At 37.7% G+C, this 15,490-nt stretch overlaps 1 protein-coding gene across 3 annotated transcripts in view; it reads left to right on the top strand.

Annotated features, from left to right (window-relative positions):
• Window positions 1-205: 205 nt before the first annotated feature.
• The window catches only part of LOC106048722 (transient receptor potential cation channel subfamily V member 6-like), a 32,381-nt gene continuing 17,096 nt past the window's right edge, over window positions 206-15,490 (top strand). For all 3 annotated transcript variants that reach the window (XM_067005093.1, XM_067005097.1, XM_067005106.1), the window contains exons 1-4: window positions 206-834; window positions 12,475-12,572; window positions 12,992-13,114; window positions 14,847-14,987. In XM_067005093.1, coding sequence (XP_066861194.1) covers window positions 704-834; window positions 12,475-12,572; window positions 12,992-13,114; window positions 14,847-14,987 — 493 coding nt within the window. In that variant the 5' untranslated portion in view covers window positions 206-703. The remainder of the gene's footprint in view (window positions 835-12,474; window positions 12,573-12,991; window positions 13,115-14,846; window positions 14,988-15,490) is intronic.

The raw sequence follows: 15,490 nt of genomic DNA on the forward strand, positions 1-15,490 counted from the left end.
GTAGAAAATCAAAGGAAAATGAAATATGAAATATTTACGCATTAATCTATATAAACTCTTCTTCCAACTTGTGAAGTGATGTGATTTTGTTTGACACAGAGTAGGTGGAGTCTATAATGACTATGTCTTTAATGGGATTTGCACACAGCTGGGATGGGAGGAGTGTCCTCCTCTATACCGCCTTCTCAGAACACAGTGTCTTTTAGGGCACGTTCTCACATGTTCACTCAGCTAAAAGGTGTTTTGCCTGACACGTTCAGCTGTCAATTTTGAGATTGCTTTCCAGAGGAATTCAGAGGTACATAAGGAGAGTGATTACTTCAGAATTCTTGCTTTTGGAAACAAAATAAATAGTAGAAGCATAGGACTTCAATGCTGTACTGATTTCCTCAGTGCTGTGTAGGGTCTTTGTGAGGTGTAGGCTGCTGGTAAGCTGTTACTGAATCAGACACACCTTTGGGTTGGGCTATTTTGGAAACTAAGTACTTGATCAGGCTTGAGGTCTGGTCTGCTAGGCAGAAGTGATTTTATTTTGTGTTTTTACATGTACTTTGATGAGCTGATGCAGTTGAAGGACAGTGTCCTCTGTGTAACAGATCAGAGGCAGACAAGTGGTGCCCTGTAGGGAGCCTCACCTGGCTGTTTTCATAGTGAGGATTACTGGCTTTCAGACAACTAGGCGAGAAAGAAAAAGTGACATCCAATGGGGGTACCTTTATTTGGTGATAGCAAGCCCTTCTATTTCCGGATCTGGAATGGACTAAGTCAGAGGCTGCAAGGCAAAAAATCCTGGGATAAACATCTGGATGAAATCTACTTACTCCAGCAGAAAAGGTACAGTGCATTTCAGCATTCTCATCTTCCCTTTCTTCTGCTGCTCTCTCCCTGTAACTGATTCTTGCTCTCTTCCCTTAGGCTTTTCGGCCAGTAAATAAGCTTTAAAAAACCTTGGAGCACTGTTCTTTATCAGACTTCTTCTTTCAAAGTGGAATGTTTCTGGAGTTCCAATCTTATCTGCTTTCACAGGTGGATTTACTAGATCTCCATTGAATTACCATGAGTGCAGGACTTCACTCACAAAGTAATAGCATGTGTTTTTTACTTTCCTTCTTCACTGGTAAAGCTCACAAGGAAATACATGAGGTTATTTTGTTTTGTTTTGTTTTAACTGAGAGTGTGTGTGGCATTTATACTGCAGTCAGCTGTGTTTGAAATGATGGCTTTTTGCAGGGATTCTGCTTTCTGTCTCTCTGAATGTTGCCCTTACTATCGGATAGAATGGGTGCAGTGTTGTTTCACAATCTGATGGTCATTCAATTCCTCAGTTTGACTGCTATTTCTCATTCCTCCAACCAGGTGTCATTACCTACATCTCACAGAGAGAATTCTCTTAGACCTTACAGTTATCAGGAAGATCGCTTGTGTTTTCACATGTAAATACTGGATCAAGGCTGTTTGTTACTGTTGTGAAAGGTTGCTCCCTCCACAGGCAGGGACGCAGGAGCATTCACAGAAATCCAGCTGAATCTGTTTTTTGTTGTTCCTTGTTATTTCTGCATGCACGAAGTCTGCAGTAGTCAAACAACAAAAATTACTTCCATACTTCTTTTTTTCTTTCCTCCAAAAGTCAGAAAAATGACCTCAAGGGACAAAGTTCTATCTGTGTGTATGCACGTATGTATACACACACACATGTATAGAAATAAGTAGTCTAATAACCTAATAGCAATAGCTGTACCTATCTGTCTTTAGGGAAATAAATTCCACATCATCTTTTAACTTCTGACAAAATAACGAAGGCCTGTGCTATTTTATTTCAAAGCAGTGAGACATAAATACACTTAAAATGGAAGGGAGGGTGGGAACAATATTTTCTCCATAGAACTCTGAAGTGTTTACCTTTGTGTACATTTATGAATAACGTCATAAGTAACTGAAAAATAAGTTCTCAGACTCTGTAACCTCCATAATCTCCAAGTGAACATATACAAGATAAAAGTCTAAAGATGTTAATATTTTTATATTTATAACATTATCTTCACAATTTTATATCATAGGGATGTGGAAGGGACCTCTGGAGGTTTCTAATCTAACCACCTACTCAAAGCTAGTTTATTGCCAACACTAAATCACACCACTTCGGCTTCGTGTCTGTCTTGAAAGCCTTCCAGGACAGAGATTCTTTAGGAATCTGTTAAAGTTTTGTAGTATTCCATCTGCTAAAGGGTTTTTGTTTTGTTTTGTTTTTGTTCCTAATGTTCAGTCTGAACTTCTGAAATCATCATTTGATGTTGTAGCCAAACTAAACGGTTTACCAATTAGCTATTACTAAGAAGAGTTTGGCCCCTTCCTCTTTGTCACTCCTATTCACGTAGGCTGATAGTGGATTGTCATTCAACCTTCTCTTTGCCTGGCGAGCCCAGCTCCCTCAAACTTTTCTCATAAGTTATATGCTGCAGGTCCATGAATATCTTGTGCATTGCTTCTGACAGAGAAAAACAGAAAAATCATAAATTTCTTATCAATTATTATAGTGAAACCCCAGTGGTCCCCAAAACAACATTTCTGTGTTTCTTTCTAAAATTCTATGTAAAAATCCATGTACTGCATATAATTTCACTGTCCATGAAATGAGGTTTGCATGGAAACACATTTGTACCCTCCAATTGTAGGTGTATGTGTTTCCCAAAAGTAACATGGTGCCAATATGTGAATACTTTTTTTCCTGAGGAGGGACAGGACCATTGCTTCCCCTTATTGTCTTGCTCTTTCCTTTCTATATTTCTATTTTGTCCTAGGCAGCCATGTTTTTTTTCCCCAGAGATACTCAGATTTTGAGAAAACAAAAAGGAGTATTTTGCAGAGGACTAGAATCACTTTTATTGCTTTCATATTCTTAATTATGTACAGGTAGAAAGACAGAAAAGGAAAACTTCCTGTGGTGACTTATGTATGGATCTACTCTCAGAAAACCTCTGTTTATGTGGAAACACTGCTGTAAACCAAGACAGATTTTACTTCATCCTGTCATTTTCTTTTGGGGAATTGCATTGTTGTGACATCGGCTTGAATTCATCTTAATGTTAATGGCACTAACACAAGGAATACATACAGGAATAAGCAGCAATTACATTCCACTGTTATCATATTGAAAGCCAGTGGTAAATATCTTACTACTTTTCTACTATGTTCTGAATTCATAATTCTGCATGTCATGATTCTGCACGAGAAGAAGAATGCTTTTTACTGACTCACAACTAATACTGATAAAACCTGGAAGCTAACTGTTTTGGTAGTTCTCACCTTCACTGGTGTTGCTGTTTATTCTCCTTTGTCATGTGTATTAGTTCATTGAATCTTACCGGCATTTGGTCTCAGCATTATCCATAGTGAGGTACTTTTTTGGCTTAATCCTGCACTGTATAACATTTCCCAAAGTGACATCCAAGTTCAGGAAATGTGATACTATCTCCTTCTAATAGAGAGGACTTAGAGTTTATTATGCCTTGCTCTACTGATCTCTTCCAATTCAAGAATCTCCTTAACAAGCTTGTAGCTCAGTGTGGAGTCCTGAAGATGGAGGTCACAGCTCATATGTGCATTCTAGAATTTGGAATTAAACTGTTGGATTTGCATAGCCTGGAGCATATGAACATTATGAACATTAAAACAACAACAACAAAGAGCCAACATAGTTCATAATCATGGGATTAACAAAGAGAAATATTTATGAAAATGCAGGCCTGATGAGGGTGAAGAGGAGTCACGTGCCTGTCACAGCTTAACAGATCTCCCAGAAACAATAAGAGCCATTGGTTGGATGGCTATTGTTTTGTTTGTTTTTATCTGGCTTTCAGTGTAAAAGGTTCTAAGGAAATACGAACAGAATCTGCCTAGCATGTAATTTTTGAAACTCCACAATATAGGAATTACACTGTTTATCAAAAATAATAAAGAGATAAATTAAAGCAATTGAATACATGGACCCATACTATTAAGTTTTATTTTTCTTTCTGCTATTGCCCGCCTCTGTAATTTGGATTGATAAATCATCTATTTTATGTGTGTTTCTCAGCTGTTTCTCAGGGATTATTGGTATCATCTGACTTTCCTGGGATGCTGTGAGATTTAATTATTCTAATAACAATAAAACATTTAATTTGTGTGATACATTTCAACAGAATTATCAAAGCCCTTTTACACATTAATTAATTATAGAAATCTGTGCTATGAGAAACAATGTATTAGAGGAGCTTGGACCAATTCACTTAACTTGCAAGGAGCTAACTTTGCACAACTGGCATAAGTCACTCCAACCGTGCTGAAATGAAAGCTTTATGATCCCTTCAGTTGCCAAATCTTTTTGTGGTTGTTCAGTCTCACAGGTATCTCTAGTAAAGTGCTTTGACTCCTGTGAAAACAAACATGGTACAAATAAAAGTTAGGTCAGTTTAATGTTATTGAATTGGTCTGCTTAAGAGTTGTATGGGGACACAGAAAGCCTTCACCTTCTAGACAAATCTTTCCCAGGTGTGTTGTGCATAAGAGATGTTTTTTTTTGTTTGTTTTTTTCTTTTGCCTAAACAACATTACTGAGTTTTCAGTGCACAAATTAACATACAACTGGCCTGTCTTAAAATCCACAATGCCTGTCAACATTAATTGGTTCTTTTGCTTCCAAAGATGTGTTCACAGTGAAAAGAAGATTCCAGTTCTACCTGTAATACTATTCAATAACAGTTCTGAGTAGCCAAGATGAAAAGAGCAGTCTGTTGCAAAAATTTTGCTGCTACATGTAAAATTAAGTCAAAGGCATCACTGATGATTTTTTGGTATTTTCTTATACTATTACACCTTGATCTTGATGGAATTTTTGAGTCTAATAAAGGAAAACAAAATACCTCAATTTCATTGGTGTAAAGGTCCTCCAGAACTCTCAATATACAAACAAATGCACATTTGGCACGAGTGCCTAAGATATGGAGATATAGTTTAGACTCATTGATTTTTGGAAGTTATTTAACTATAAAAAGAACAAACTAAAAAATAGATAAAGGCAATTAGACACAGGGTGAGGAACACAACTGAAATAAAAAAAAATACGTTATTGAAGAAGGTTGGAAGTTCTGATGCAGGGAGAGGTTGTGTTTCAGATAACTTTTTTTTTTTTAAATAAACAACTTAGTGATAATAAAAAGTAACCTCTGATGAACTATTAATTCAGTTCTAGCATGAGATTATTTTGGGGTGCTCGTAGATGCAGATTTAAAAAAAAAAAAAAAGGAAAGAAAAAGGAAAAAAAAGAAAGGTATATTATTGCTAGGAGATAGCCTTGCTGGAAGTGACTGAACAAGATTTCTGCTACTCAGTGAAGTAGACAGCTTAAATATCTGACTTCCATATCATTTTTTTTTTGGTCTAGTAACATTAGTAGTTAGTAACCCATTTCATTTATTTCTAGAGAAGCTCTCTTTACTGACAGCTGAAAGGGCTTCAACATAAATGCATAAGAGTTTCAAATTTGCTGCCCCTGCTTCTGTATTGCTTATCCAAGCCCCTATCATCTGTCTCCTGTTCACTTCTTACTGTTACTTTATATCTCACTCTTTAGCATCTTGTTAGATTGATCCTCTTTCTGGCTGATTAGCTCCTCTATAAGCAATCCACTGCTCTCTTAATGACTTGCATGTATTCACATAAACATGCTGCAGAAGGGAGTGTGAAAATGAATTTTCTTTGGCCATTCCATAAAGAAGCGTTCATCAAAGACAATCTGAACACAACAGGGAAAGTTGAAATAATATCCTGCACATGAATTTATAGCCAAGTTACAAAGAACTGCTTTAGATTCTCTGTAGCTGACATGGGTGTAGGGATAATGCATGAAGCTAGCAGATGCCAATCTTAAACTGTAGCATACAATAGGAAATCTCCATAATGGGAATGACTTAAGCAGTAGAATCTGAGAAAGGAAGAAAGGAGGAGAAACAGATGCTTCATTGCACCTCAAGTGAGCCCAGTTTTGAAAAAAGCAGTTTCAGATTGCTGGTTTTCCAAACAGTTCACGTATTTAGCATAACTCTTTAATTCAAACGACAAACCTATTAATCTAAATTCCTATTTTTACAGCAGAGATAAGATTTATGGAGTTTTTGTATTCCTCTTAAACACAATGAGCAGGATGCACTCTAAAAGAAGTACTTAGGAAGCCATTAATCCAGAAGGATACATGTTGCCATCAGAAAGTGTTTGTGAAATCCTTAATCTCATTTAAAACTATTTTACATGACTCTATCAGTCAGCAGCTGACCTACATTCTATCTTCCCTTTGTTTCACAATGGATTTTTGGGTGTTCCTGATTTTGGCCTTACCTATATTGAAAAACAACTCAGAGCTTCCTGAGCATATCACTGCATCATCTATTAAGAAAATTGACTGATAGTGATCATAGAATGCTTAGGGTTGGAAAGGACTTTTAAAGATCATTTGGCTCCATCCCACCTTCCATGGGAAGAGACATCTTCTACTAGATTAGGTTGCTCAAACCCCCATCCAACCAGACATTGACCACTTCCAGGGGTCAGGCATCCACTAGTTCTCTGGACTATCTGTTCCACTGTCTCAACATCAACACTCACCAAGTGTCTCAAGACAGCTACATACCCTGGGCTCAGTAAGAAGAACCCGTGTGTGCTTCTAAGCCGCTACTGTTGTAGCATTCATTGCCTATCAGAACTACTGTTTAGCTAGATATCTGTGTTTTATCCTAAACTGATTGTATAAGGCAACATCGGCACCATTTGGTGTTACATACCTGAAGTAAATGGATGAAGTAAGAGCTTAGTGTCCCTTGATTCCATAGCTGATGAAAGGAATGATTTAGAACAGCAGATTTACTTAATCTTACTTTATTTACTTAATTTTTTAATTTTAAAATTAAAGATTAATTAATTAATTAATTAGATTAATTAATAAAGATTAATTAAAATTAAAGATTAATTTACTTAATCTTTACTTAATTAAAAGTGCTGAATTATCTTCTCTCTAAATGTATCTAAATATGTCTCTGAATCATCTTTGAAATCCACTCTCTCTGTTCTGTTTTTTTTTTTTTTTCTTTGCTGCTGCTTTGACACAGAAACTAGTGTTGTAATATGTAAAAATCATGCTGTTCATAATGGATCAGGAAGAAAATTGGCTAAATATGCAGAACTGTTTTTTTAAACAGTTCAATATATTCAAATATTTTGAAGGTTCTAGATTCATGTGACTTAATTTGTTTTATTTTTTAAATTGGTGTCATCTATTTGTCAACATTTATATGCTCAGCACATTGTTGTAATTCATTAAACTTATTAAAAATGAGTTGAAAATTATGATAGTATGTTTTAAATGAGAGTAAAATGCTTCTCCAATTAGAGGCCTGAAAATTAAGTGAGAGTAGAAGCATATGGTATATACACACGTCATGGACTTTTGAGGCATCACAGGTAGTTTGCTATGACATTTACCAACAATTCTGGGTTCTTCACCAGCTTGCTACTTGGCCTGTGAGCTCCAATTCTCTGACCCCAGTTGGAGATCCCTACAAGTAGGGAATTTTGACAATTTTCCCCTAAATTTCTGAAAGCTGAGTACGGTATTTATTAGGTGTCAACCTCTTAACAAGCTTCTAATTTAATTAGTTGTTTACATGAGCTTTGGAGAGTTTTTTGAGAAAGGTGTTGTGTTTGTGTCCTCCCACATTGTCTCTTGCCCAATCCTTCCTCCTCTCTGAGGTCATTTGAGGGATAAATGCCTACCCAGTAAAGCATCAACAAATTAATTGTAGCATTGTTTATACTATGGAAAACCCCACCTCCTTCCCACTTTCTGCCTCAGAAAGTTAAGTTCTTCAGGAAAACAGTCTTCCTCGGCCAAAATACTGGCAGAGGTGGCAAATTTGCTTTACTGACATTGAAATTTACAACATTTGCTCAAAGCGCTACTTTGTTTTGTCCCTATTTGCCTGATCCTGGATGCCATGTTCTCAAGTCATATAATTAGCAGCTAACGCAACTAACACATGAGTAAGCTAAATAAGTAATACTTCTCAGAGCAGCAAGGCCAAGAATTTGAAGGACACAAAAAAATATGTCAGAATGACTCCATGGTTTGTTCAGTTTGGTTTTTTATATTCTGAATTTTTACTTAACTTCCATTCTTTAGTGTTTTTCTAGCCTAGTTTCTACTGATTTAGAAAATAGGATGCTGTTGGTAATAGGAAGTACTTTTATTTTATTTTAAATAAATACTTTTATTTTATTTTATTGAATTTGTGATGACTTTACCTATAGCCTTTACCCATTAGTTCACAGTTATTCAAATTAGTCCTATTTATCTGTGGATTTCTGATATTCCTTTTTGTTTTGCTTTTGTCTCCCAAGTGTGTCAGTCTCCTTCTGCTGTAAAGCTGTGCAGAATTCACATATTTCAGGTGGATTAAATTCAGAGAAAACTGCATATCAAAGAATTATTTCTGCTTCAAGGGTCTATACTATTGCATTCAAAAGAATAATCTAAAGCAAGAAATATGTATCTCCATAAGCCACAGAATTTATGTTGCTTGTTTTCCTATGACTTTATTATTAAATTATCCTAATAAGCACAAGTTCTGATAAAACATCTTATACCATAGGCCTCTCTCTCTCTCTCTCTCTCTGATGTGGGCTTTCTTGTGGCTTACAATAGAGTTATATTCATAATATATTCTAATGTCAGTGTAATCATCTAATGCAAAACACATACTGTATTTACTCTATAAACTGCATGCCCAAAGCTTACAGCTAAATAATACCAGAATACAAGGAAGAAATCTGTGGCATCACAAGGAGAAAGCATTGAATTTTTCTTCAAGTTTATGGTTTGACCAATGTAGTTGTCCCACATGCTTTTTTCATCCCATTTTTTTTTTTTTTTAAACATATGTGTCTTTGTGTGCCTGTTACTAGCATGTAGTCCACTGGAGGTTGTTATACTGTGGTAAAAGAACATAATGTGGCTGGTAGAAAGAAGAGGGCTGAAGTTAGACTTATTCCACTTCACACATTACATCACCTGAGCCATGCTAGGTGATTAAGAATAAATTAAAAATCTGTACTATAAGGTAGCAGAGACAAGATAAAAGCACAAAACTTATATCTGAACACAGATCTAAAGATGGACTTAACCCATTTGGAGAGAGTATTCTCTTGCTATTTCACACTTAAAACTCATGAGACATAGCCTGTTTCTTTTGGATTTGGGGGTCTTTCATCCCCTTAAATCTTTAGCTCTTGAACTTCGGCTACTTAAGTTTTTTTTTTTTTTTTAAACAGACAAAAAGAAGAAAATCAAAGGAATCTACCCTGGGCATCTCTTATGAATGAAAGGATTAATCTGAATATATTGTAGGATAGCAGAGATAATAACCCCAAATTATCAGTTCATTTGTTCTTGTGTGTGTGTGTGTGTGTGTGTGTCTGTGATTTTTGGTTGCAACTCATTTTGAAAACAGGCAGAGGTTATTTGGTTAACGACCAAGCACACATTGTGAGTAACTAGTACAGCAAAAATATAATTGAAAATAAATTTTCTGTTCTTCTCAGAAGACAGTAAATAAGAAAACTGTAAATAAGTTTTTATTTATGAGATATTTTGTATGATAGTTTGGCTAACTCATAGGAAGAGATCGGACCTGTTGTTCAAGTTTTCCATACCATTTTAATTTTTCCCTCTGCAAATACCTCTCTTATTTTCTATAGAAAACATTTGGTCTCTTTTGGTTCAGGGTTTTCCTAACTCCTCTGGGAAACTGGATGCTGCTTCTTTTTTTTTTTTTCCTGAAACTGAAGCAGGTCTGTGACCCAGCTCTGTCACAATATTAACTACTCCATCCTTCCCAGAAGAAACCAAAACCAAGGCAACAACAATAAAAGTCGTACTCAAGTACACTTGATACTCTGCCAGGGGTCTTTCTCCAAGCATCCCAAAGTTAGACTTTCCTGCTTTTTATCCTTATATTTTGGGATAACAGGGCACGTTAAAATCCTAGGTGGCAGGTTTGTAGGGTGTTCCTCATCACCTATAGATCTGGTTTATTCTTTGTAATTTAAAAGCATAAGTATGGTCCATGTTAATGAGTGCAATAACCCCATTCAGGATCTGTGAGACCTGGGGATGAAAGCCAGTTGCTCCACTCATATTTGTCTTAAAAGAGACTTAACAGCTCCTTCTGCTGGAGTTTGCAGATAAATTATGCTGAATTATTCACTGATCATTCACCATGATTATTCTTTTATTCTTTTGCTTGTTTTACAGATTATTATTATTTTATTTTTTTTTTTGTACTTCATTTGCTAATTAGACATGGCCACAAAATCTGAGGCTGCTGGCCCTTCTCAGCCTGCTACCAAGGGTAGCATGGGCAAGCAGGCAACCCAGGTGGTAAAATGTAAAAGGAAGTGTAAATATGAGTGACAAACATGGCAGAGGACTGAGTTTATTCAGATTCCCAAGCAAATGTAAAGCTCTGCAACAGCTGTGTTGTATCTGTGAAGAAGCAGAACTCAGTACATCTAGAATCACATCATGCATGAAGTTTATCTTGCATAACTTACTTGTCTAAACCACTATAGACTACATAGTCAGTCTCACTAACTACAGTGCATTACAGGTACACCTCTATCCACTGACTGTACTGAGTACCCAGGTGACCAGCTCAGGTCGATCACCTAAGTTTTAGACAAATGAAGTAGACTGAAAGAATGCCTGTCCAAAGAATTCAAACCTGATGAACTGGACGTATTTAAAAACAACATCAACAACACATAAATTATTTAAATATTTAAAATTTAATTCTAATTTGGAGATGTGGTTTCCAAGTTAAAAGATTCCTGTTTTGCCATTTTTACACTAGCAGCTGAGGGCAGCTGGCTTACAGACATTATGTCAGAACAGAAGCTGAAGAAGTACTGAATATTGCCAAGGGCTACACTAAATTAAAAGAGTTGATTATCCACCACTGTGATCAACTTTGTACTTTCTAGAATATCACAGAATGGTTGAGGAGGTCACCTAGTTCCAATCCCCTTGCTCAGGCAGGATTACTTATAGCAGGTTGACCAGGACCGTATCCAGATAGCTTTTAATTATCCCCCAAATTGAGATTCTACAGCCTGTTTGGGCCATCTGGGCCACCTGTGCCTGTACTCAGTTGCCCTCATAGTAAAGAACTGTTTTCCTGAAGTTCAGACAGAACCTCCTGTGTTTCAGTTTGTGACTATGGCCTCTTGTCCTGTCACCAGGCTCCACTGAAAAGAGCCTGGCTCCATCCTCTTTATATCCTAGCTTCAGATATTCATGCACTTTGAGATCTCTCCCAAACCTTCTCTTCTAGGCTAAACAGTCCCAACTCTCTCAGTCTTTCCTCATATGAGAGATACTTCATTCCCTTAATCATCTTCATTGTCCTTTGCTGAACTCTCTCTAGGAGCTGCATATGTCTTTCATACTGAGGAGTGCAGAACTTGACACAGTACTCTAGGCGTTGCCTCACCAATACTGAATAGAGGAGGAGGAGGAGGACCTCCCTCAATCTGCTGTTTGCATCAATGGACCTAGTGAAGTTGGTGACTGTACTTGTAAATTCTTAATCAACACCAAAGAACTACTAAAATAACCCAGTCTGGTGGAAGCGCCAAAGGCATTATTCAACTATAAATGAATCATTTAGTCTGGAACATGTCTGATGACATGCTCTTTTCTAGAATTGGCATACATTCTAGTTCCTGTTAATTTCCTCAATTTTCTCAACATCAGAGAAAAAATAGTATAGCTAAGCTTTTCAATTTTCCTCATAACTTTGTTTGATGAGTAACTATTTCAGATCTCCTTCCTTGTCAAGACACACAGGGAATGCTTGTTTGTACTTCTTCTTTTCTATTCATTATGGGAGAAATTCAGATGCAGATTTTTTAAAAAACATTTAAAACATTATTATTTTCTAAACTGTGCTTTTTTTTTTTTTTTTTTTTTTTTTTTTTTTTTTTTACCTACTTGTTTTTCTTCTGGCTCTTGAGATAACTAGCTTACTGGCAGGAGGAGTATCTTCTGGGCCTCAAAATATGGGCTATATAAACCAGAAACATTTCAGTTAGTTATTCATTTCTCCTAGCTTTCCCTCTGCTGCCACCATATGGATGAGCATCAGTAAGATAGGAGGTGATGAACTAACTAGCTGCTTGCTTGCTTGCTTGCTTGCTTGTTTTAGCACTGCATTTGTTTGCTTTTGCTGGTTCTTTTTTCTTGCATTCAAAAATACCTCAAATGGTAGGTGTGCATTACTTGTCTTTTAGGGAAATTTTTGAAGGTTCATACTCTCTCAAGAAATGTTCTGTAGACAGGCACCATGTGTTTCTCTGTGTTCCTTAGCAGCCACTTTTACTTGACTGCAGGATCTGTGAGTCCCCACTCCTCCAGGCTGCCAAGGAGAACAACCTCCAAGCCATTAGGAAACTTCTCACTGATGGAACATGTGATATCTACCAGAGAGGTAATGCAATTCTTTGCTCTAAATTGTTTTCTGGGGAAAGCAAGAGCCTGCTACAATGAGTATAGTAGTAAGTTAGTTTGTTACAACATTTGCATTGGCAGAATCAAGTGACTTTAAATGTATGTCAGCAGCTTTGCAACAAAGTGAGTTCTCTAACTCAGGTCATCAAATCCTAAATGGTTGGTGAAGTTCAGAGTTTTACAGCTCGAACAGGCCTTTTTTTACATTTTACTTGATGTGCGAGTCTGCTGTCATTTGCACTTATGTGGCCATTACCATGTATGATGAGGTGGCACCTGGCAGTACTCAAAGGAGAACTTAGCATTCCCCTAATTCTCCGCCCCAATAAATCCATATCTTATTTTATCCCATCTAGCTAAATGTCTAGATGACACACATGCTTCCCTTACTCTTTCTAGGTGCAACAGGGGAGACTGCCCTTCATGTAGCTGCCTTGTACAATAGCGTGGAGGCAGCAGTGGCTCTGATGGAAGCAGCTCCAGAGCTTGTCAATGAGAAGATGACATCAGAGCTCTATGAAGGTAACATCTCAAGGAATGAGGATGGGAAAGGGTTCCCTGCATGGGGAGGGAGGAGGTATTAGCTGTTTCTATTTCAGAAACTGGCTTATGCCATGCTTGGTTCAATATATTACTGAAGTGTTACATTGCAAAACCAATATACAAATGGTTCCTGACCCTTTGTGGAAGATGGGACTATATTAAAACTAGCATGTACCAAACATGCAAATGTGCAACTCACAAACCCTTAAATACAGGTGGGCCTGTTGGCTACAATGGGATGGCAAAAATATGTAGAGTTTTGCTTTTTGCTATAGACACATCTAGTCATGTTGGAAACTTCAGGTTGGAAATTACGAGAAATTTTTTCTCAGGAAGAGTGGTTAGGCATTGGAACGGGTTGCCCAGGGAGGTGGTAGAGTCACCATCCCTGGGGATGTTTAAGGAAAGGTTGGATGTCGTACTTAGGGACATGGTTTAGTGGGTAATATTGGTGGTAGGGGGACGGTTGGACTAGATAATCTTGCAGGTCTTTTCCAACCTTAATGATCTTATGATTTTCTATGTGCCAAAGGGGTTATCTACATAGACTCATAAAGGTCTTTTCCAACCTGAATGATCATTTAGTCCAACCTCTAATGTAGTACTGACAAGTCCACTAATATCACAGTATCACAGTATCACAGATTTCTAGGTTGGAAGAGACCTCAAGATCATCGAGTCCAACCTCCGACCTAACACTAAGTACTCCACTAAACCATATCGCTAAGCTCTACATCTAAACGTCTTTTAAAGACCTCCAGGGATGGTGACTCCACCACCTCCCTGGGCAGCCCGTTCCAATGCTTAATAACCCTTTCGGTAAAGAAGTACTTCCTAACATCCAACCTAAAACTCCCCTGTCGCAACTTTCGCCCATTCCCCCTCGTCCTGTCACCATGCACGTGGGAGAACAGACCAACCCCCACCTCTCTACAGCCTCCTTTAAGGTAACTGTAGAAAGCGATAAGGTCGCCCCGAGTTACTAAGGGGCGAGTTACTAAGGGACTGAGTTACTAAGTTACTATATGTTACTAAGTTCTACATCTACATGTATCTTGAAGACCTCCAGGGATGGTGACTCAACCACTTTCCTAGGAAGCCTATTCCAATGTCGCACAACCCTTTCAGTAAAGAAATTTCCCCTAATATCCAACCTAAACCTCCTCTGTCACAACTTGAGGCCATTTCCCCTTGTCTTAACACTTAGTGCTTAGGAGAAGAGCCTGATCCCCACCTCACTGCAGCCTGCCTTAAGGTACAATAAGGTCTCCCCTGAGCCTTCTTTCCTCCAAGCTAAACAGACCCAGCTCCCTCAGCCACTACTCATAAGACTTCTCTCAAGAGCTTCATTGCCTGTCTTTGGACATACTCCAGCAACTCAATGTCCTTCATATAGTGAGAAAAGATCTCTGAAAGGACAAAAAATAGTTCTTTCACTGACAAATAATGGGGATTAAAAACAAATGTGGTTGCTGTTACTGACTGCATCCTGCAGATTTTGTTGGCAGTTCGTAAAATCATTTTTCATTAATTCATAAAAAGATTTAAGTAGAACAAAACTACTGGATGTCTCCAGTCTGCTGCACACAACAGGGATAACTTCAAAGCAAAATTATATTCCCCTTATGGATGCAATCCCAATAAACTTGGATTTACCATGTGTGAAATGCTGCTTTCTTAGAAGGCAAGGTTTTATTTCTGTGTTTTACAGGGCAGACAGCTCTCCACATTGCAGCAGTGAACCAGAACATCACTTTGGTGAAAGCTTTACTCAAGAAAGGGGCCAATATCTGCACAGCCCAGGCCACTGGGCACTTCTTCAGACGCAGCTCCCAGAATCTTCTCTATTTTGGTACATCCTTATCTTCTTCCCCTGTTGCTATGGGAGGCAACCAACAGAGTGATGAGGGAATATGAGGGAGGCTTGCTTTGCTCCCCATCTAAACTGCATAAGTGGAGGCTTCTGTCTTCAGGGGTCATCATTCATACACCTTTTAGCTGATAGTAAAGCTCCATCTAAGTATGTAAATACTACATAATACCTAGATCATATACATTTTACATATTTGCATGTATACAGAAATTATAAATCGCTTAAAAAATATAATGTAATTTCTTTGTAGCAGCATATACTGTAACTCACTTGTCATCCTTTTTATGGACATACTCTACTGAAAAGAATACTCCCCCCTTTCAATGTTGTGTGAGACAGGTGCTTTCTGAGTAGGATGAGGAGTGGTGCAGGAACTGCACAGGTTACTTTTACAGATTGCTTTTATACCCTCTGGCTTTGTGACGTGGATAGATTTTCCTCAGAATGCTTCAACCTCACTTGCCTCCTAGGGTCTTAATATT

This window comes from Anser cygnoides, chromosome 1, assembly GCF_040182565.1.
Source record: "Anser cygnoides isolate HZ-2024a breed goose chromosome 1, Taihu_goose_T2T_genome, whole genome shotgun sequence".
NCBI classification, from domain to species: Eukaryota; Metazoa; Chordata; class Aves; order Anseriformes; family Anatidae; genus Anser; species Anser cygnoides.